At 46.5% G+C, this 20453-nt stretch overlaps 1 protein-coding gene across 1 annotated transcript in view; it reads right to left on the reverse strand.

The window, feature by feature from the left end:
• Window positions 1-6993: 6993 nt before the first annotated feature.
• The window catches only part of INKA2 (inka box actin regulator 2), a 31022-nt gene continuing 17562 nt past the window's right edge, over window positions 6994-20453 (reverse strand). The window contains exon 4 of the mRNA XM_065403428.1: window positions 6994-8025. Within this exon, the coding sequence (XP_065259500.1) occupies window positions 6994-8025 (1032 nt within the window). The remainder of the gene's footprint in view (window positions 8026-20453) is intronic.

The following is a 20453-nucleotide window of genomic DNA, read 5'->3' on the forward strand; positions in this document are numbered from 1 at the left end:
TGGATGAGTAGTTTTCTGTTCCCTGAGTGACCAGAGAAGGGGCTGAACTAGAGTAATCAGGAACCTGCTAGAACCAGTTAAGACAGGCAGGCTAATTAGGACACATGGAACCAATTAAGAAGCAGCTGCTAGAATCAATTAAGGCAGGCTAATCAAGGCACCTGGGTTTTAAAAGGAGCTCACTTCAGTTTGTGGTGGGAGTGTGAGGAGCTGGGTGCAAGGAGCTGAGAGTGAGAGGGTGTGCTGCTGGAGCACTGAGGAGCACAAGCGTTATCAGACACCAGGAGGAAGGTCCTGTGGTGAGACTAAGGAAGGTGTTTGGAGGAGGCCATGGGGAAGTAGCCCAGGGAGTTGTAGCTGTCATGCAGCTGTTACAGGAGGCACTATAGACAGCTGCAGTCCACAGGGCCCTGGGCTGGAACCCGGAGTAGAGGGCGGGCCCGGGTTCCCCCCAAACCTCCCAATTGACCTGGACTGTGGGTTCTTCCAGAGGGGAAGGTCTCTGGGCTGTTCCCCAACCCACAAGGTGAATCTCTGCGGCAAGAAAATCTGCCAATAAGTGCAGGACCCACCAAGATAGAGGAGGAACTTTGTCACAAGGGGTTCTCAAACTTCACTGCATTCCGACCCCCTTCTGACAACAAAAATCACTACATGACCCCAGGAGGGGGGACCGAAGCCTGAGCCCTCTTGAACCCCAGGTGCGGGGGGGAAAGCCAAAGCCTGAGTCCCCCAGTCCCTCCCCCCCCCGCGTGGGGAGGCCAAAATTGAAGCCCAAGGGCTTCAGCCCCAGACAAGGGGCTTGCAACCTGAGCCTGTCTGCCTAGGGCTGAGGCCCTCAGGCTTTGGCTTCCCCCTCAGTCAGTGGAGCTGGGGCTTTAACTTTGGCCCCAGGCCCCAGCAAGGATAAGCCAGCCCTGATGACCCCATTAAAATGGGGTTGCAACTCACTTTGGTCCTGACCCACAGTTTGAGAACCGCCTCCCTGCCCACCACTTTTTGTACCCTCTCTCCCCTACCTCAGTGGGCTGTAACCAGCGACACGAACATTCCAATCATACGCATCGTCTCCCCGGGTTTCTCCATTTCCCCTCCCCAGGGAGAATTTCCATTTCCTCTTCTTATTGCCCACATTCCCCTGCCAAGAGCAGTGTTGCTTCCTTTCACGAGTTATATCCTGCAGGGCACATACACTGCAGCACAGCATTCCCCTGAGTCCACACTTGTGTTCCTGGCTTACAGATAACCCATCCTGCAGTGAGAGACTCCATCTCCCGTGTCCCTTTCTTCCCTCCATTGCACGGTGCTGGGGGAGAAAGAGAACATGGCCCGAGAGCTGAGGCCCCATGGGATTGCGGGCATTGCAGCATGCTTTCCAGGAACCCTCAAGCCTCTGCAGCATCAGAACAGCAGAGCCTGGATTGGAGCAAGGGAAAGGCCTGTTTTCCACAGAATCCTTCTCTCAGGCCTGGAGCATTTAGAGCAGAAATCCCTGTGGGAGTTAATGTTGCTCTAAAAAGAGCTGCCAAGGGGGGTGCAGCTTCTTGACAACACCCCGCAAAGGGATTCGTTTGTTGAGCTGCATAAAGCCCTGCACTGATTCTCTGAGAGGATTCCCCCGAGCAGTTGGGGGAGGCAGGACCTTATTCCTTACCTCTCGTGACAGGGCCGTGTGAGAGCTTGTAGGAAGCCAGAGGCAGCTTTCTAGAGGGTTAATTCAGACATTCCCTGTGGAACCTAGGGGCTGCGGCCTACGGCAGGAAGGTAGGGTTACCATATCTAACAAATAAAAAAAGAGGACCCTCCTTGGGGCCCTGGCCCCGCCCATTTCCCACCCCCAGCCCCGCCCCAACTCCACCCCTTCCCCGCCCTAACTCCGCCCCCTCCTCCCTCCCACTCCCAGCCACGCGAAAAGGGCTGCCCGAGCGCTACCGGCTTCACGGTTTGCTGGGCAGCCCCCAGACCCTGCGCCCCCGGCCGGCGCTTCCCCAGCGCAGCGGAGCCCGGGAGGGGAAGCGCCCAGCCGGGGGCGCAGGGTCTGGAGGCTGCCCGGCAAACCGTGAAGCTGGTAGCGCTCGGGCTTCGGGCAGCCCCCATGCCTCCGGACCCTGCGCCCCCGGCCGGGCGCTTCCCCTCCCGGGCTCCGGCGGCGCAGGGTCCGGAGGCATGGGGGCTGCCCGAAGCCCGTAGCACTCGGCTCTTAAACAGAGCCAAAGAGTCAGGGGAGGAGCAGAGCCACCGCGGCCGGAGGCTCTGCTCCTCCCGACTCTTCGGCTCTGTTTAAGAGCCAAGCTGCCCGAGCGCTACCGGCTTCGGGCAGCCCCCATGCCTCCGGACCCTGCGCCGCCGGAGCCCGGGAGGGGAAGTGCCCGGCCGGCGGCTGGGGTCCGGAGGCAAGGGGGCTGCCTGAAGCCCATAGCGCTCGGGCAGCTCGGCTCTTAAACAGAGCCGAAGAGTCAGGGGAGGAGCAGAGCAGCCGCGGGAGGGGAAGTGCCCGTCCGGCATTTTTTCCCGGACGGGGGTTTGATACCAGGCCCTTTAAATTGCCCCCTGGGGAAGCCGGGCCATCCCAGTATGGCGCACTGGCTCTTGCCGGTACGCTGTACTGGGGTTTGGGCGCGGGGCCCTCTTAGGGGCGGGGCCCAATTCAGGGGAATCGGTTGAATTGGCCTAAAGCCGGCCCTGGTTGACGTGTTGCATTTCGTGCAGCTGTCAGGGAAATGCAGGCAAGGCCAAAGGTCCCTTTCCCAAGAGAAGTTCCAGTTGGCTTCCTTGTCAGCGTTGCCGTCAGATGGGAGGGAAGCAGCACCGCTGACAGCTGTTGTTCTGGGGGCTTAAGCACTTGCGAGGGACTGTGTGTCATGGCACAGTCAGTTCATATTACCGTATTTATAAATCCCAGTCATGAAGCATCTGCAGCGCCTAACCTGTGTTCCTCGGCCATGTGTGAATATGCAAGCTGAGCCAGGGGGTTTACACCAACTAGAGGGGAGGGAATCAGAGGTAGAGCAGAGAAAACACCTCAATTTTTATTTCCCACCTGTTTATTCTAAACTCTAGATTTCACCCTTTTCTGGTTTAACATCCATCCCACCCAGGGGGCCTTATGCTGCTTGAATGATGCGCTTGGCCAACAGCAGCCTCCACTTTCTCCATAGGTTTGAATTTGGCCCTGTCTCTCATCAACTGCTCAAGAGACAGAGAGCTGCTTTTGCCTAGGTGGGGATGGGATTTCTGTGCAGAGCTCCCATTGGTGCCAGCAGGCCGTGCACGTTTTAAATCCCCATGCAGTGAGATCAGAATAGTCCCCTGAAGGGACCTACTGAGACATAAACCAAAATAAAGAGCTGGCAGAGTCGAAGAGTGCCTCTCCTAGCCACAGCTGTGGAATCCTCGCCTGACACGTGAATCACTGAAGATGGTGTGTTGTTCTCATGCTGGGTACAGCGTCCGCGGCACATCGCATTCATCACAGCTGAGGGTTATTTTAAATAATAATTTAAAAATATCTTGGCAGGGCAAGGTTGCAAGGACACTGCAACGGACCCTTCTCTAATCCATTACCCTCTGCACTGCAGGGCTACAATCCTCTTTTACAACTGGTCTCCCCTTAGCAACATGTAACGAGCAAAACCAAATACATGAAAAAGGCAGGAGAGGGCAGCTGCTGGGCCAGTGGCGCCGTGGTTAATGCTCCGCCCTGCCCCATGAGACCAGGCTCTGGTCTGTTCATGTCATCTCACTCTCCAGGCCCACTGGGACAGGGAGTGTTCTCGTGTCAGCAGCACATGCAGCCCTGATGGGAGACGAAGGCGAGCCTGCCTCTTTGTAGTAAGCCCTGGGCTGCTGTACATGAAGCAGAAAGGCACGCTGGGCCTGATTCACACTGGCTCTGGAGTAAGGCCATTTAAGCCAATTGGGTTAGCTCTGCACAAAACCAGTGTGAGGAAAAGAGTCAAGCCCTTGGGTGGCTGTAGTGTTGGGGGGAGGAGGGAGAAGATCCTTTGTGTTGAAGGGCGAAGGAGGAGGTGAAAAGCATATTAGCCAGCAAAGGCAGGGACTGTAGCTTCCTGTGCAGGAGACAGCTGGTGGGCAGGATGGGTGTCTGATGTGACACTGTTTATGGTGATTTTATTTTCAAAGCCCTCTCTCTCCCCGACCTCTAGGGAGGCATCAGGGCAGCACATGTGGATTGACATTCAATAGAAACATAATTTAAAAAGTCAGACTCTTAAAATTCAAAGAAATGAGAGGGAGAAAAAAAAAAAAAGCAACCCCAGATCCTGGGAGGATGGGAAATAAATACTCGCTTGTTACTGAGGCTCCTGAAAAGGTGCCCAGCGTAAATTCCAGATGCTGACCAATTCTTCATTCCTTGTATGGGCAAAAGCAATGCTTGTCTTGTGCCTATATTTAATTCCCTTGCAAAAAAAAAAAAAAAAAGTGTACTCCCTCTTCATGCCTCTGCCCACTGGCCTCTTTGCCTTGGAGAGTTAGACCAGGAATAGAATTGCTAGTAGAAAACAGTGACATTAATAGTCACATCCTCCATTCCCCAAACCTGGCGAGAGCTGAACAGGGTTTACCAACATAACCTTGCGCCATTCACAGGAACTGCGTGGCTGAAGCCAGTTAGTAAAAATGCAGGGGCAGTAGTAGACAGTGGAAATTTTCCGCCGTCCTTCCTCTTTATTAACCAATATACCATGTGCCCCATTCACGCTGCAGCAAACCCCATTGAAGCTACTCATCAAGAAGCAAGAAAAGGAGACCTGATCCCGAGCACCCTTAACACCTCATAAAGCTAGGGGCGGGGATGAGGCTGCATGGGGCATGGAGGCCAGACTAAAAAAACGTAAGCGACTCTTTGAATGGTCCCTTCAGGAAAGAAGTGAGCGGTAGCAGGGACTGTGGGAGGGCTTGGAATTGCCCCTGTCCATGTGAAGCGAGAGCTTCATCCTACAGGGCTGTGAATCTGGCACCTTTCACTTCATACAGTACAGACTGACGAGCAGCCCATGAGGGCCGCTTGACTTGCAGCAAAGCTTGTTCGCTGTACAAACCTGGGGGCAGGACACTGCAGGGTTTGTTTTACTAGGAGATTCCCGGCTTCCTTCTCGCCAGATTCGCTGGGCTCATTTATGTATTTGGCTTTACAGAAATAAAAATTTTATTAAAGTGAATGTTTAAAATGAAATAGACACGAGTTAAGAGGGAAGGTACTGTACATCTGGGGTCAGGCTTCGGTTATGGGGGGTTACAGGTATCGTTTGCAAGGGTGAAAAGATACATACATATCGCATAACCTGCACCGACCCAGATTGGGGTGCAAGAGTTTTTAAAGTATCAGTGGATAAGTGGGCTCAGGTAAGCCACCCATGGAATGAATAAGGAGTCCAAGTCAGTATCGGTGTAGCGGATAAGTACATGGGTGGGGTGTGTAGGTGCACTGGGTATAACACTACCACATGCTGCAGCAGTAGAGTTGAACATAACCCATGCCCAATGTGTCCAGCAACTGAACAACTCCAAGGCTCTTCCCTTGTGAGCAATTTCTCACCTGAACAATTCTCCCTCCCCCCCGATTTTCAGATGCCTAGGAAAAAACAATTCGCTTTACAACGTGCCTCGAGGATCATCAGATCTGGGCTCTTTCAGACCAAAGTGGGAACAAATTCCAAGGCCGTGGGGCCCTCGCAGCAAATGACCAGCCAACAGCCCCTTCTTGTTTGGATGTTTTATAATTTCTTTAGTGGAAAATGTTTTTTTTTTTTGTCTGCTCTTCAACCCTGTGTCCCCCAACTGAGCAATCCACGCCACAGAACCCACACACCAACTCAGCTGGTATAAGCCAGAGTAACTCCATTGGCTTAAATAGAGCTATACCTATTTACACCAACTGAGAATGTAGCCCTTTTCTTGTTTGTAATTGTGAATGTCACTCCTGTAGCTTTTGCTTTCCGTACTGGAGTGCAAGCAGGACAGAGAGTGGCCATTAGAGATATCACGTGTTGTACAAACTATTCCACTGCCCTTTGGAAGATTGTGACATCGCTTTATTAGTAATTCTTGGAGAGTGGAACGCTGAAGAACTCTGTTTTGTTTTCTCAAGACTAAATCTGTACATAACAAATAAAACAAACAAACAAAGAACCCCAACAACCCAACACAAAGTCTGTTGCAACTTCATATCTCAGTGCAGCATCTGGGTTTAAGGCCATGAAGGGTAACGCTAAACTGGTGAAGAATTTCTGGACATCACAAAATTCCATGTATGGACCTGTTACTTATACTACTGGTTAAACTGATGCTGGAGAGGACAGGCAAAGAGCACATTGGAGATAACGCTTTAGAAAAAGAAAAGCTGAAATGCAACAGGATGGTGAGCACACAACATCTGCATTCAACGACTGTTCAAGTACTGCAGTCCCTTATAAATTCATACCTTACTTTTTTAATTTAAATATCAAGTGCTCTGAGATCAACTTTCGAGTTGCCTGGTTTATAATCCAGTATTAAGTGCACACAAGGGAGAGCGGATTTAAAAATATATACATAACACACACACACACTGCATTTTATGTACCGTAGCGATCTTAACCAGAGATGAACTGAAATGGATTTGGCAAACATGAAGTCCCTATGACCAGAGAGGCTCACACACAGGTAAGGGGCTGGCTATCCATGGTGCTACCTGCCCTGGACGCTGTCAAGAAATCTGGTCATTCTCCTAAGCACCAGCTCTGGAAAGCTTCTGCACACAGTCCTGATTCAGCTGCTGTTCGGACGTCCTTCCCCAGGAGATGTAGGTCTCTTAAAAGCTGGGCTCATAGGGCTGCTGCCCACAGCATACTCTACACTACAGGATACGCTGTTTCCCCCACCCCAGTGTGGGGCAGGCCTTTGGGGTATATCGTGTACAGGCATGTATGCGCTCCAGCTCATCTCTAGCATGAAGCAGAACCATTTGGCAAAGGAGACGCTTACAGGAACTTAGACCCATACGGCTGTATTCATATCAAAGCCTGACTGGGTGTGGTCTGTGGTGCCATGGACCTTCTTGGCACAATTCTTGGATTTGTCACTACTAGCTTCTGCCTTTGGGCACCTCTCCATTTTGCTGTGAGAATTCTGTAGGTTCCCGTGGAGGGGGAAGTAAAATGTCCCCTTCTGTTTGCTCACCTTTTTGGATCTCTTTGAAATTTCAGTCTCTCTGTCTTCCGCTGGGAGCCAGCATGGTTTTTCTTTGAGGAGTCTATCTCGGTCAGGCCGTACACTCCTCAAGAACTTTTTGAAGATGTTGGCCGTGAGGGAAAACTTCCTGTAGAACTCCTGAGACCTGCTGATGGACAGGGAAGTCTCATTTTTCTCCCCCTTTTTATCCAGCTCTGGCAGATCCAACCAGTTCCCGACCAAATCTGCAAAGATATTATCCCCCAAGACCAGAGGCTGCCGGTTCCTGCTCTGAGACATTAGTGAGGAAGTCCAGTCGTTGGCCTCATCAGAAGCCTGGCATTCTCTGCATCCCAATCTACTCCCAGCCAAAGTCTGAGGGATGCTGGCTGTGTCTCTATGAAGCTGGTTCCCAGTTGTGCCCAAACTGGCTGACTCAAATTTCCTTGGCGGGCAGTACTCTGCTGTGGTCAGAGCTGAAGAAGGTCTGCTAGTAGGATAACAGTCTTTGCTATAAGCCACGTGTCTGTGGTGGCTACTGTCTGGTAAAGTCACAGGGCCAAACAGGCTGGCAGATTGTGGCACCTGGGTGGAGCATGCAAACGCCATGGGGCTGCACTCCTCCAAAGATCTCCTTCCCAGCAACCTCTCATTCTGCCTGCTGGCTCTGGGCACCTCTCTGCCATTTCGACAGCACTGGTGCTGGCCAATGCCTGAAACCTTGTTTCGAGTCTCTGAAATCTCCAACTGCTCCAAAGCTGTCTGTACCTGGAGGAGTTTCAACTCTTGCAGGGCACCCATCATGCAGTTCATCTGTTCATGCAGCCCGTCTCCAACCTCCTTCATGGATAACTGTTTGGGGAGGAAGAGAGGACAGTGAATCAGTGCTTAGAGAAGCCAAGACAAAACAAGTAGTATTTTACCCCTGCAACATAAAAGCTAGGCCATGTTCCCTTTTTATCTTGTAAGCTAGACAGCGGCAAAAAGCAGGTCTCTCCTGAAACATGCCCTAATACTGAATTATTAGGACTTAAATGTCCCTGGTGCTCCAGCCATTTCATGGGATAATAAACACACATTTTTTTTTAGATTTTGAAGAAATTACAATATTTTTTTAAAAGATTCCATATCCTCACCCATTAACAAGAACCGAAATAAGCATTTGATTGACAACAAAAATAATGTTTATCTGAATTTCAGTTAATTGCTTAGCAGAACCTCTATTCATGTAACCGAGCATGACAATTCGCTGCATCAATTTTTAGACTTATTCTGCAGCTGTTGTTTCTTTCTTGCCGTGCAAACAACTGAGACTAGAAGTGGGTGCTCTGAATTTATAAATGAACCAGCCTTTGACTGCCTAGTTTCTGTAACATGTTAAAATCAAAAACAAAAAATATTTTTTAAAAAAATCACATTGTCACTCTGTAATATGTCTTAATGCTTTGTTATAATACCCTAATTACAGGTTGAGAAACATAAGTACCAGCATGGAATGAAGTCCTAGAAATTTGAATAGTAATATTGAAAAAACAAATAAGTAATCACAAGTTTATTTGCTGAAAAAATCAATTATTTTGGCTTCCAAACTAGATCCATCATTCACACTTGTGTTTTATCCTTCTACTTTAATAGAAAGGTGTAACTCTCCATGTTAACCTTAAAACATGCTAGTTATTTTCCAAAGCCTCTATATTGCCCTCTCTCCCCTTTCATTCTGTTGCTCTCCTTCTCTCTTATGTGGGATCTGGATCATATTCCCAAAGCGGCATCATAAAACAAATGGGCTATACTTTCCAACAGCTGCTACCACTTTTTCAGAGGGCAGGGGCGCGGGGGGGGGGGGAGAGAGGGGAGGGTGGTTTGCCAGGCTGGAGGCAAAGAGATGTCACACTGATGCAGAGGGGTTGGCAGATGGGATTATAAATGTCTCAAAAGATCAAACCTAAAAGTTCTTTAGTATACAGTTTAAAAATCTGATCACAATCTTTGCATGACAAGCATTCTCTTAATATGCTACTTTCCTTTAACACCTGTACACAGGAGTGGCTGTACATTACCAAGCAATTTTTTTTTTGCAGGGGTCATTTTGCTCAGTTATTTGCGGTAAGCAGAGAACTGCAGGTTCTCACCAGTGGGGAAGAAAGGCCATTAAAACACTGCCACTCTGTAATAACCATGCTGCAAAAGTGGAAGTCCCCATAACACATGTTCCAGGCACAAATCTCCATCTAAGTTTCAAAAATCAGACTCTTAGAGTTAGCAGAAGTATGACACCTATTTCTGGAGCTTCATGCTCAAGAGGAGAAGCATATTCACCTGCTAGAAAGGATATCTGGCTGTGAAGTTATGGAAAAACTCTCTGTTCAAACCTCTGATTACATTTACAAGTCAAGTCTCCTTTACAGGCTAAGATTACTAGTATCTGCAAAATAAAGCTACATCTGCACATATGTACAAGTAACGCCCACACGTTTACAATAAAAGAGCTCTTGCGCTACCAATACAAAATCTGGGACCATATGTTCCATAAGCCTCAGACAAAACTATCACCTTACCTCTCCAGATTTGCTGCAATGCTTCTTGTCCTAACCTTTCTTGCCTTATTAATGGAAGTCGTTTTTATCTGTGGCTTTGCAAAGCTGGATTTGGAGCCAGCTTGGACCCTCATTGGACACTTTGCATCAAATCCCCTCGCAGGCAAAGTGGTGTAATCAAGCAGTGATGAGTGACAAGGGTCCTGCAGTAATGACTAGACTGGTCAAAAAGACAGCATATGCTCGACGGCTGTGCTGTTCCCTTCACTGATTCAATTAACTCCCCCATGATGGGTGGTATCGTTACAATGCAGGCCTCATCCGACAGGGACCATTAATATTTCAGAGGCAGCATTTACCATCACTGTGTTCATTTCACCTATGGGACCCTTCCCCTGTGAGTGCCTAGGATTCAGAGCTGGTTGAAAGGCAGTAACAAGTTTTCACAGAAACTTTTCAACTTTTTTTGTTGTTTTGGTAAAATGTTTTTCATGGAAATTTCAAAAAGTTTTGAGCCACTCTAATAGGATAAACACAAAATGCTTCTCAGCCACTGTGGGGCCAGTTTAAATTGTCAGAGCTCCTCTGACTTCAACTGGACCTTTTATATCAGCAGAGGATATGCCCCTCAGAAACAGCTTCAGCCACCTTTGAGATAGGTACATATCGATCCTGTTTTACAGATGGACAAACAGAGGCATAGCAAGGCCGATGTTACTGTTTATCTATCTTTGGTACTTCTACGGTGTCTCTCCACTGACGTTAGAGTTACACCAGGGAAGAACATACCCCAACACGTCTGTGGCCCAAGGACCTCTTGATGCCAAATGGCGGAGGGCACCAGATGTGCATAAGGGTTACAGGGATCCCCTGAGTCTGGCATCTACATACTAGTTCACCAAAGAGTGTTATGTAAGGTATCCACTGACAGCCTGTGTCACAATGGTCCTCATAACCATTGCAAAACGTATGTATGGATAATATGTCAAGAGTTATGTACAGATACTGAAAATTATTGTCTTAAGGTCTGTGGGGCTGGTCACCAAAAGGTGAGAAACAGGTTTCTTACAGGCAGAATATGATTATCTATCGGTGTGTCTACATGTAATTGAGTACTGTATATTTCACAATGAGCCCCTATTTACAGTGTGAGAAACATGCTCATCAAGCGAGTGCAACGTCTTGAGGGCAGATCCTAGACAGGAAAACACAAGGAGCGGGGGGGAGAGGGGGGTTACCCTGTATGCAAGTGCAGACAATGGATTTTTGGACTATAACTGTAGGGACAGAGACACACTCTGGATCTTTCCACCGAGGAGTGGCTTAGTCTCTCAGTGCAGTTTCCCATCCATACAATGGGGATAACGCCCTACCCTACTGCACAGGGGTGTCGTGAGGATGGCTGCTCGGTTACTACAACAGTGGGGGCCAGTATCTACTTATGATAGATAAGCGCTGTGGTTCTATGTTTAAGGACTAGATCCCAAAGACGGTTTCATTTGGGAATCCCCAGCAAAACAGGATTTGTACCCTGATCTCCAGACGCAAAGGGGTAGGCACGTCAAGCTGCCCCCTCCATCCCCCATCAACAGGAACTTTTGTTCTCTTTGGACAGTGCCTAGCACAGTGGGGTACTGATCCATGAGTCAGACACCTAAAAACGACGGTAATACAAAAAATAAATAACAGCAATAACTCCATTTGCAAAGGCGACTCCTTCCATTCCAGAAAAGTTTTTCTTATCCTTTGCCACAAACCTAAATCCAAGAGGCTGCCCCAGCCTTGATGATACATCTAACAGAGCCTCGTGGGAACCCATTTCCGGACCTTGTTCTGGATGACAGCCAAATGTACCTGCAGCAGCAAATTTAGTTGCAAACCTCATAAATAAATGATTGCAAGCAGGAACTGCTTTTATTTTTTGAGCGTTATATAAACCAATGCAACCATTGTTACATAAAGTCCGTTGTCAACAAAGCGTCCTTGAGGTCCGATCCATGCCTATGGTTTGGTACATGCAGCAGCATTTACAGGAGAATTTCCTTACAGCTCTTCCCAAACTCTCGAGGTGTTTATACAATAGCAGGTGGCTGGGGCTTATAGGGATTAGCCACTGACTCTTTTAGGTCTGAATGGACTCACCTCACCAAAACAAAAACCCCACAAATTTAAACATGGGGGCCCAAGAGCCTCAAGCCACCCAGAACTGAACTATGCCTCACTCTGTCCATACAGAGTCAAATTCTGTCTGCGTTACTCCCATGTGTCAGTCCCACTGAAGTTGCAAGGACTACTTGCCTGCTTAATGCAAGCAGGGTTTGGCTCATGGTCATTACAATATTTTTCCCATGGCAGGGAAAAGGTGAGTACCAGGAAAACCAAAGTGTAAGTCAAGGTGATTCCAGCACTAAGCCTGCACCTGCTGCCCAGACATGAGGGTACGCTTTTATTTTATATTACTTTATTTTCACCCATCAAACCCAGGAGTTCTGTGTGTTGAACAAACTGTGTCAGTGAGCACACTCAGTAAGTGTGTTCCCCAAACACTTGCGCTTCCAAACTGCTGCATAGTGTTTAGCAGTTGCTGGGTTCCACCCTGTGACAGCTGCAGTTCAGTGCCTGGGTGAAAGAATTCCTGTGTATAGTTTACCCCATAAGTGTATAAAGCATATTAGTCTAAAAGCACTACGTAAATGTAAGATGTTAGTATGCACAGGTCCTGGGGTCTAATATGTGAACCGGACAAAGTACTGTAGAAACAGAAATGCAATCCTTTGGTGCATCAGTGGATAGTCAGAAAAGCACCACACTAATGGGCTTATGTACATCTCATATTCCACTATTTTACATAACACAAAGCCAAATGTCTCTGTGCAAAGGATGGGTAAGACATTTGCTGCTTAACTGATTGGGCAAGGGGAGCAAGAAAAATGGGAAATTCATTTGTCAGTTCTCACTTAAAAAAAAAAAAAATCTGTTAAACATTTTGGGAACTAACATTTTTCTACTAGTGTCTGAATTCACAGGACTGCTCTGGAATCCAAATCCAACTAAGCCCCTTGAGCCAGAGTTGTTTGTATTTCCAGTTCATCTCCACATCTGGGTTGCCCAGGACTACGGCAATATTTTGGTGATGACTGGGGGAGAAAGAAAGAAAAAAAAAAGAACAGATAACATATTCCAGATTCCAGCTGACTGGAGAGATGTGAAAAGAAGGTCTCTGGGTGTGTTTGGGATAATGAGGAGGATGACAGATGTCCAACTCTTAGGTACAAGAGGTATTGTGAGAGAAAGTTATTGCTGAGGGAAAAGGAAAGAAGGAATTGCAGTGACAGCTCTTAATAATCAGGTTGATAGGCAACAGAGCCAGCAACAAACACATCTGGTATTTAAAGAGAATGAAATAAGAGAGAAAAATTACTTTAGAACTGCTGAACTGATCAGATAGCGTTCCAAAGGAAAACACAGAACCTAACAAAATTAATTTTTAATGAGCCTGGATTCTTACCTCAGGCACAGCTCGTCAGTGGGAGTATATCTTAAGGGTGATTTGAGAAGGATTTGTTTCATGTTGGGTTTATGCCTTGTTTTGTTGCCTTATTTCTCCTTGTGTGTTATCATGCAAATATTGGGAATTTCAAATCCGTTGTTCCCCTGTTTCACAGGAGAAACTCTAGGAGCTCTCGGGGATGTTAACTGTGAGATTACAGCTAATTTGAAGGGAGGTGGGGAAGAGGGGATGAATCTTTAACAAAGGTGTCTTTTATCCAAAATGTTAACTACTCATTAAATAAGTGTTAACAAAAAACAAAAAACAAAAAAACAGTTTCAAACAGTTTGAATTTGTCCTCTCTCTTTTAGCTGCTTAACTTTCACTCTATTGGCTCTTGTGATGTCATCTTTTTGCTAGTTCTCCAGTCAACACCGAATCTTTCAGGACAGACAAGACCCAAATTTCTAGTGTAAAAAACAAAATCAAACGTTAAAAGTAAATAAACAAACAGATAAAAAAAACTAACTCTGAGGCCTTTATTATTCATTGTAAAGGAGCTAGAAAGGGCACAAGGCCAATTTTTATTTCCTTTGTACATCAGCAGGATTTGCCCCCCTATTCTGCCTTTCCTGCACCTGGAGTTCTGGTTTTGGGCCCTGAATATATGCAACAGGCTGGGTGTGATTCCAAAACCATTTACTGCTTTCCCAAGACCACTTACTTCACCCAAGACTCTGGGCTCTCAGAGCTAAACAAACCAGACACAGTCTCTGGGATTCATCTCAGGAATAAACTAGCAAATAAAGTCGTTCATTGCTTTTCCCCCCTAGATTGAGCAGCTGTTAGTAGCAGGAAATCAGCAGACGGAGTTCCTTCCTGCTGCCTGGACCCAGTGCAACGCTGAAGAAAGAGGTTCCTTGACACACCATGGATGGCTACACAAAATTAATAATAGTGAGGATGGTCGAGTCTCAAAGGGGCCAATTCATCCTTGCTTCTGAGCAGAGTGCAATGTAAGAGTGAGGTGGAGGTGCAAATGAGGACATATGTTTCCCCGTGTTGAAACTGCAAGGGGCTGCATACATTTTGCCCAGACTATAACATGCCCTATGAGCTACTGCAGAAACTGGGAATAGATAAGAGCAGAGGAACATCCCAGCTATACCCTGCTCCCTCCAGATGTGCCCCTCTGGAGGATGATGTAGAACCAGCTGTGCCAAATCTATGTCTGTCAGGGAATCCCCTGCATCAGGGAATTCCTTGGATGCTGCACCACAGCAGTGAATTCAGCCAAAGGGTTCTAATCCCACCTCCGCGTAGGACAATCCACCAAAGCTTTACCTTTTAGTCCCAGGAAACAAAGGTATTTAAAGGTTGACATCACAGTGCTAAGTTACAAACCACCTTTCTGTGACCTACAAGGAATGGCTCCAACAGACTGGCTGACTCAGCTTTCTGCCTGTGTCTCAACTTACCCCTATGCAGATCTTTTCTGTTCAAACAGACAGGTCTCTTTCTCTCTCAGCACTTCACAGCTCCCACAGTGAGAAGCACAGGGCGTATAAAGCTAAATGGAAGTTCCAGCCCAGCTTAGCTGGGTTCCTCCTGTCTTTGGAGAGTCACGTCTCTGCGTGACTGAACTTTCCTTATTTACCTCTCAACTAAAAATTCCACTAGGGGCTGCTTTGGGTTGCTTCCGCAAAACATTACCACATAGCAGGCACTGCCACATTAGCTTTAGATACTGAGGTGCAAGAGTAGGGTAAATGTCAGGGGAGGGAGAGGAGAGTGGAGACGGGGTCACTGGCGCATGGTATGTCTTCACTGCAAAACCAGGTGTATTCCTCACTCAGGTGGAAAACCACAGTGAAGACATGGCAACACGGGTTTTAATGCAGCTCGAGTTAAAACCTAGAAGGCAGCCTAGGTTTGAAGTTGTGCTGCTAACTTGAGTTAAAACCCAGATGCCTTGGATTCACTGCCATTTTAACCCAAGTTAGCCCAACCCCAGATAAGAGCACACCTTTGTCTTCCAGTGACGACACACCTTCAGAATTGCTATGTGGAGTAGGGCTGGCGGGGGGGTTGGTAAAATTATTGGGAGGGGGGAGAAATTCCCCCCAAATTAATTTCCCCCCCAAATATTTCCACAAAAATTGCAGATTTTTGATGACAAGCCAAAGAATTTTCACTTTTTGGGGGGTTCCCTCCCCCCCTCTTCTATTTCCTCTCCTTCCCGCCCCCATTCCCCCATCTCATTGTCACCGAAGAAGTTGAAAAAAAGTGTGTGTGTGGGGGGGACAAAAACAAAGTTTGATGTCTCTTTGAAAAACCACACATTTCCACCACAATGTCCGTCTCCCTGTGGAAAAGCCTCGCGTCCTCACCCATGACACAGGCTCCTGTTGCTAGGTAGCACAAATAATAAGGTGAAGCGGTTGGCTATAGAGGGCGGTTGGGGAGGCGGGGGTGTGGTAAGCACTTTGCCCTGAAAGGGTCTGTCAGTGGGTTGGAGTGGGAAATATATTCGGCAACAAGACGTGCATAACAATCAGGTCCTGAGACCTTGTCTATCTTAAATACTTCTATGACCCCCATCACCACGGTCTTGGAGCATCTCACAATCCTTAATGTATTTTTGCTCACAACATGCCTGGGAGATAAGCCTGTGCTATTATTTTAGAGGGGAAACTGAGGCACAGAGAGATTTTTAAATGACTTGCCCAAGGTCACACAGGAAGCCTGTGTAGGGAACAAGGAACTGAACTTGGGTCTCCTGATTCCCGGGTTACTGCCCTAATCAATGGATCATCCTTCCTTCCTCCTGGGAGTTTACTGCAGGATTGGGTTCTAGACAGAGGCAAGACTTTATTTCTTCTGCCCACCCTCCTGTTTCCTCATTTGCTCCCATGTTGCACTGTGCCCACCATTAGCTGTGCGCTCTTTGGTGTTAGCATTGCATCTTCCTCTAAGATACAATGTCTGGAAAGGGCTTTTGGGTGCCACCTCTGTACAAATAATAAACAGTGATAACTGAAAGAAGAATTCATATATCCATTGAAGACAACAGGTCTTGGTGTCCTTCACAGATCCCATGCAAAGAGAGGAGTCCACTTCCTTTACCTGCCTTTTCTGTTTCAGTTTTGGACTCTTACTCAGGAGTTTTACCCTGTAAATTTTGCAAGCGCAGTCAGTAATGCGTGCTGCCATGGCTGTATAGACACTATTGCAACAGTGGCTAATTGAATTCAGTCTAAATGTTACTGGAATGCCTTACTGAGATGCTCTCTCTTCAGGAAAAGAATATTGGGGCATTTTGTAAGCATGACACATGGTTACCAAATCAGGACTCAGTGCGAGACAGGATGTAAAAATAAAAGGGCTGCATTTTGTCACTTACACTGAAAGTTCTACTCCTGTGAGACATTCACACCAAGAAACACGAGACTGTTTGCTCTGAGATAAGCTGTTGTAATAGGGAAACCAAACACTGCACCAAATTCTAAAGTTTGATGTTATGTCTGGGTGTGGGAGCGAACGTTAACTTCTAAGTGATATTTGTTGGTTAAAAAAAATATTTTCCACAAAATATTAGAAACGTCCTGGTTTCCCCAAGAATAAACAAAACACACACAATTAGACTGCAACTGCTTCCAGTGTTTTCAGCCTGCACTATGAGCCTGACTTTGTTCTCAGTTACACCAGTGTAACTCTTGACTTCAATGAAGTTACGCTTGAATAGCAATTGATTAAGATCAGACTTAGGCCCATTCATTGTCTTGCACCTTGTATCATGATTTACACCTGTGCAAAGTGGCATCCCTGCTGCGAGTGGAGAACTCTGATTCGGCAGCACATTTCACCCACTTTGCACAAGTGTAAAAAGACTTTGCCAGGTGCAAACAGTGGAGAATCAGGCTCTATATTAGCAAAGCATCTTCTTAACCTGGCTCCTATCAAGGGCCTAGGTCTGAAGGGATGGAGATTCTGAGAAGGATGTTTTACAGTGGTAAAAGTCACACCGGGCCGCCCCTTTAACAGGATAAAAGTTGTGGTTGTGTGGAATGGATTAGCTACCTCTCCCTTGCATGAAGGTTTCTGCATCTTTCCGACTGATCCTCACAACTAGGTGAGTGTGACTTTTCTAGAGTTTGCAGATTTTTTTTAATAGGATTTAAACATGTCTGAGGATGCTGGCATCTTATTCCCATTAACGCTACATCCAAACCTTCAATAATAAATATTTGCACAAGTTGTACTTACCTAAGTAATTTACAAAGCCTCCACATCTGTATTCTTCTCTGTCCCTATTTCCACGGCCCCACCTTGCTGCAGTTCATTGGTATTGCTACTGAATTTATGGGCAGGAAATTGGAAAGATCCTTGTTTGTTTTCTTTTTCCATAAGCGTGAATAGCATTTTTTCCCATGGTTTTCAATATCACAGCTGAACTTATGAGCAGGAAATTAGCCCAATAGGAGTTTGTATTTGGTTTTACTATTCAGCTCTACTGACTGAGGGCCAAATGGAACACATGCATATACTGGGACAGACCGTAACCTGAAATTGCTACTTACAATGACCTAAGCATCACTATTCATTCCTAATAGCCACATAAACCCCAGCTGCAACCTAATGGTAAAATCCCATCAAGATACCACACAGCTTCCTAGTTGAAGAATGACTTATTTTTATTGCAGTGGGGTCTAGAGACCCCTGTCCCATTGTACCAGGTGTCTATGCAACCCTATAACAAGGAACCCCAATCATGGACCTAGACCCCTTTGTGCTCGGTGCTGTACAAACACAGAACAGATGAGACAACGATGAGTAGTGCTCAGAGCAGGAGACTGGAATCAGGAGTCCTGCTTTCCAGATTGCTGTCTGGCTGTGGGTGTGACCTTGGGAAAGCCAGCTCACCTCTCTGTGCTTCCACTTATCCTTCTGCTAAATGGAGTACGCCACAAAGGCACTAGAAGGCTCAGGGCCAGCTCTAGATCCTGGGGGCCCATTGGAGTCTGTAGAAGTTTTGCTATCTGCTTCAACAGAACCTGGAGTGGGCCTGTAATGTGCTTTGAGATCCTCTTATAAGGGGCTCTATAGACTGGTGCAATGCCAATGCATCTTCATCCAGCACTACCAAATAATAACAATAATACCGAGTTCTTACGTGGCATTTTTTTTGTCATCCCCTCTCAAAAAGGCTAGAGTGGAACTGGAAAAGGTTCAGAGAAAAGCTACAAAGATGATCAAGGGTATGGAATGGCTTCCATGGGAGGAAAGACTAAAAAGACTGGGACTGTTCTGCTTACAGAAGTGATTAATATAATTGAGGTCTATAAAATCATGACTGGTGTGGAAAAAGAAACAGAGAAGTGTTATTTACCCTTTCCCACAGTACAAAAACCAGGGGTCACCTGCTTAAATCAACAGGCAGCAGGTTTAAGACAAACCAGAGGAAATACTTTTTCACAAAATTAACCTGTAGAACTCCTTGCCAGGGGATGTTGTGATGGCCAAAAGTATAACTGGGTTAAAAAAAGAACGAGATACGCTCATTAAGGATAGATCCATCAATGGCTATTAGTCAAGATGGTCAGGGATGTAACACCATGCTTGAGGTGATCCTAAACCTCAAGTGCTAGAAGCTAGAAGGACAAGACGGGAGGATCTCTGCAAAACTGACCTGTTCTGTGTGCACTACCCCTGAATCTCTGGTACTGGCCACTGTCTGAAGACAGGATACGGAGCTAGATGAATCATTGGTCTGACCCAGTATGGCTGTTCTTATGTTCTTAAACCTCAAAGTGCTTTCAAAGGAGGTAGGTACCATTCTCTGTGTTTTATAGATGGAGAAACCGAGGCACAGAGGGGTGAGGTAACTTGCCTGTTGTTGCCCTGTAGGCTAGCGGCAGGGCTGGGAATAGAGCCCAAGTCTCCTGACCTCTAGTTTAGTCCTATAACTATGGGGCCAAAGTGAATGAATAATGAATGAAAGTGTCAGTTGAGACTATCGTGACTTTAAAACACGTGCGTGTGGAATATTCAAATTCTCTGAATGAAATCCACTTTCACGGCATACTAGACATGCCAATGACTATTAGCTTATGATGGAAAATACACAACTGGAGAATGAAAGAAACTTCTCACTGACTGAACCAGGTTGGGTTTATCTTTGAGAGTCACAACCACGCCAGAGCTTTGAACATGCATTCTCGGAGGTTAACATGAAAACCGATTTAAGCATGTCCAGATCCAAGCTCTGCGTGTGACCACTGCTCGGCCTGGCACTGTTACAGCATGTGAAAGGCACCATTGACAGTGTGTGCTTTGATGCACGGGCTAGCAGTGGAAACACTTTGGAACACCTGCAACCCAAACCAAACACCAATTATTTGTAATCAATGTATATTTTTTTACACGCAAAGAGAAAAAAGAACTGGAATCCATGAATCACAGGGACAGACAAGCTGGCACTGGAATAGAATTTCATTTTTAGTTAACCTCCCCTACATGAAACTGGGAGCTCTGCCAATTTTTTTTTTTTCTTAACTTCTCTCAAAACCAGTCAAAGGCTGAAATAGTTTATACAAAGACATATTAAGCTTCAGCAGATCAAACTGTCTCAAGCTTTCCCCTAGCTATATGAACCAGACTTAACAAGATTTGGTTCTTTAAATGGGCCTTCTTTACAGGACCTCTCGACAATGTTACATTTATTCCTTCCCTCGCTGTTTGACATGGAAAAGAACGGCTTGTTGTGTATAATGCAAATCAGCATGTTACCATATTCAAACTGGTGCCATAACTTTGGATTCCTAGTTAACCACAGATAGAGTTCTCATTGTCCTTATTTGGTGGTACAAAGGGACCCCGCCCGCCCCAGTGTTTGGTTCTGGTGCATTAATATCTGGAGCCATGACCTGCCTGGTAATGAAGAAAGTGGTGAAGAAGTCAGGGTCAAGAGATTCAATTCCCATCCACCATTAAGCCCAGACAGTCGCAGCTGTCTATTAAACTGGCTTGCCTGCTTTTAAGGGAAAGCTTACCTATTTTAATCGCAGGCTATAAGGAAGGGTATTGATTTAAAATCTTTTATTGTTGGGGATGTAATTTATGATGGTTTTATTAATACAAGTCTACCTTAGTAAATGTACTTTTCAGCTCAGCTAGGCTGTCATTAATTTTGTAAGCAGGTTTGCCATATTGGCATCAGGGGCGGGCAATAATTTTTTGCAGGGGGGCCACTC

This window comes from Emys orbicularis, chromosome 4, assembly GCF_028017835.1.
Source record: "Emys orbicularis isolate rEmyOrb1 chromosome 4, rEmyOrb1.hap1, whole genome shotgun sequence".
Taxonomy (NCBI): domain Eukaryota; kingdom Metazoa; phylum Chordata; order Testudines; family Emydidae; genus Emys; species Emys orbicularis.